General features: G+C 48.5%; 1 protein-coding gene across 1 annotated transcript; it reads right to left on the reverse strand.

Annotated features, from left to right (window-relative positions):
• Positions 1–864: 864 nt before the first annotated feature.
• LOC135895246 (paraneoplastic antigen Ma1 homolog) lies at positions 865–2,082 on the reverse strand. Its single transcript, XM_065423324.1, has one exon. It carries the CDS (start codon positions 2,080–2,082, stop codon positions 865–867), a length of 1,218 nt encoding a protein of 405 aa, XP_065279396.1.
• Between the last annotated feature and the right edge of the window lie 203 nt (positions 2,083–2,285).

The raw sequence follows: 2,285 nt of genomic DNA on the forward strand, positions 1-2,285 counted from the left end.
TGCATGGCTGGGGCAGTTCCTACCCACTGATGGGCTGAGCAGCCCTGGCTCATCATGACCCAGCTAACTGCCTGTCTATATCATCCCATGCAGAGGCCTCCCTATTGGCAGCAGCAGGAGTTTCTAGTCATTCTGTCTCCACCCCTGACTCCAAGCAGGCTGGGAAATGCTGACAGTGGGCTCTGGCAGCCCTCACTGCTGTAATCCATAGGGTAGGACCTGCTAGAGGCTCACCCCAGAGTTCCCGGAGCTGGGGCTGATGCTAGATTTTACTTTAATATAACTATGTAGTTATTCTGTTCCTTGCCAAATGAAAGGTAGCTGTGGTTTCAGATTCCCCAGGGGTGTTTTCGAGTGGGGAAGAACACACTTGTAAAGGAGACATGGGGAATTTACATTTTAGATTTCTGAAACCTAGGAGTGAATAAGGCGTCAGGTGGGGGCTTGAGCCATATGTTTTGCATATTTTAGAAAGGATCCCTTAGATGTAGTAATGAACCCAGGCCCTTTTACTCCCAGTTAAATAAAAGCCCTATTTCTACTGACCGGTCTTTCCGTTCAGGTAGTAGAGGCCTGTGATTTTTGGAGCAGAAGGTCACAAGGCCAGTTCCCCACTCTTCATGGTGCACATGTAATTAAAGCTGAGCAAATAACTGATTTTTTTTTTTTTGATCAGTAGCTGAATTAAAAAGTCCGGCCTCCCCTCAAAAAATTACGGTAGTTTTGGGTCAACTCAAAACAGAAATTTTTGTTTCTCACATGAACAAAACAGAAAGAGAAAATCATTGCATGTAAAACAAAACATTTCCTTTGACCCTGAACTAATTTGTTTCATTTTCAGGCATTTTTCATCCTTTTTGTTTTTTAAATGTAACCCCTCCTGCTACTCTCCCCTCTTGAGGATGGCACAGTATGTCCCTGAACCTTCATCATGGCCACTTCTCGGGTCAAATCTCTCAGTGCTGCTGCCACTGACGGGGCATCTTCCATCTCTCCAAGCACTGTAGTGGTGTGACTCCCTACCATCTTCGGCTGCACCACTGCATCCACTTGCAACAATCGCTCCTCCTCTTCACGTATCTCTCGAATGAGCTTGTGGAATGGGGGTGGGTTTTGGGCCCGCTCCCTCAGCTGCAGTCGCCACAACACCAACCCATCTTGTCGGGTGCCCCGAAGGATTTGGTCCAACCTAGCGGAATCAATGCGCTTGGTGGGGATGCCCTCCTTCTGCACTACCTGCTGTAGCAAATCCTCTAGTCTCCTGATGAAATCCGACAATCGTTCGTGGGGCTCCTGATAGGTATGGCGGAACCGATAATACAGGTCTTCACTGCTATCAGTAGTACCGTAGACACTCTCAAGAGCGGTTAAATAGTCTTGCACTGTGGCAGCTGGTTGTGAGTCTTTCAGGGCTCGGATAATTCGCATGGCAGGTCCCCTCAGACTCTCAAGCACACATTTCCGCTTCTCAGCATCAGAGCATTCCCACTCTTGGACAAGTGGCACCGTAAAATCCCTCCAGGTCTCGTAATCCTCCTCCCCTGGGGGTACAGGTGACACCCCTGAGAATGAATGTAACCGCTTGTATGGAGCACTTTCATATACCGGCCTCAATGCATCTTTGAGAGTGTTTCCTAGCTCTTTGGCCCATCCCACCAGGCTGGGTGCTGCAGGTGTTGGAGCCCCTCCTAATGCCAAAATTAATTCTTCTCTTGTCTGCTTCTCATCCACCATCAGAGCTTGCAATTTCTGCGCTAAAGAATCCACCTCAAGTGACACAGGCACACTAGGAGGGGACTGCTCTGCCCCCAGAATTGTCCAGGGAATACCTTCTACTTGCACCTCTTTGGGCACTTTATCAAGATCTGTTTCCTTGGAGTGAGTACATAGTGCTACCATGCCCTTCACTTTGCGGTTGTAAATACGGGTGCGGACCTTTACTCTCCCCAGTATTTCAGCTGCATCTAAGCTCTCCTCAATTTCATTTGGTTCCATCTCTTCTGGGAACCCCGCCACCAGCACAGCTTTGGTTACTGGGATTCGTGCCCCTTGGCACAGGTCTTCTAATAATCCTCTCTCCATTTTTATTTTTATTTTTTAAACTGAGATGAAAGTCACTCAGGAGTTTCTTTGCTCTGTGAAGAAGAGCCCAGGGTGCACAACGTAGGGGTGTGTGTGTGTGTGTGTGTGTGTGTGTGTGTGTGTGTGTGTACTGCAAAGTCCCCGTACGGGCCACCAAGTGTAACTTTAGCGCCCTCGTGGCCAAGATGGAGTTTGCTCTGCAG

Source organism: Emys orbicularis, chromosome 1, assembly GCF_028017835.1.
Source record: "Emys orbicularis isolate rEmyOrb1 chromosome 1, rEmyOrb1.hap1, whole genome shotgun sequence".
In the NCBI taxonomy this organism is placed as follows: domain Eukaryota; kingdom Metazoa; phylum Chordata; order Testudines; family Emydidae; genus Emys; species Emys orbicularis.

What these genes read in the sequence shown, in the direction of transcription:
- LOC135895246 (XM_065423324.1), bottom strand. Translation starts at nt 2,082, where the DNA reads ATGGAGAGAGGATTATTAGAAGACCTGTGCCAAGGGGCACGAATCCCA.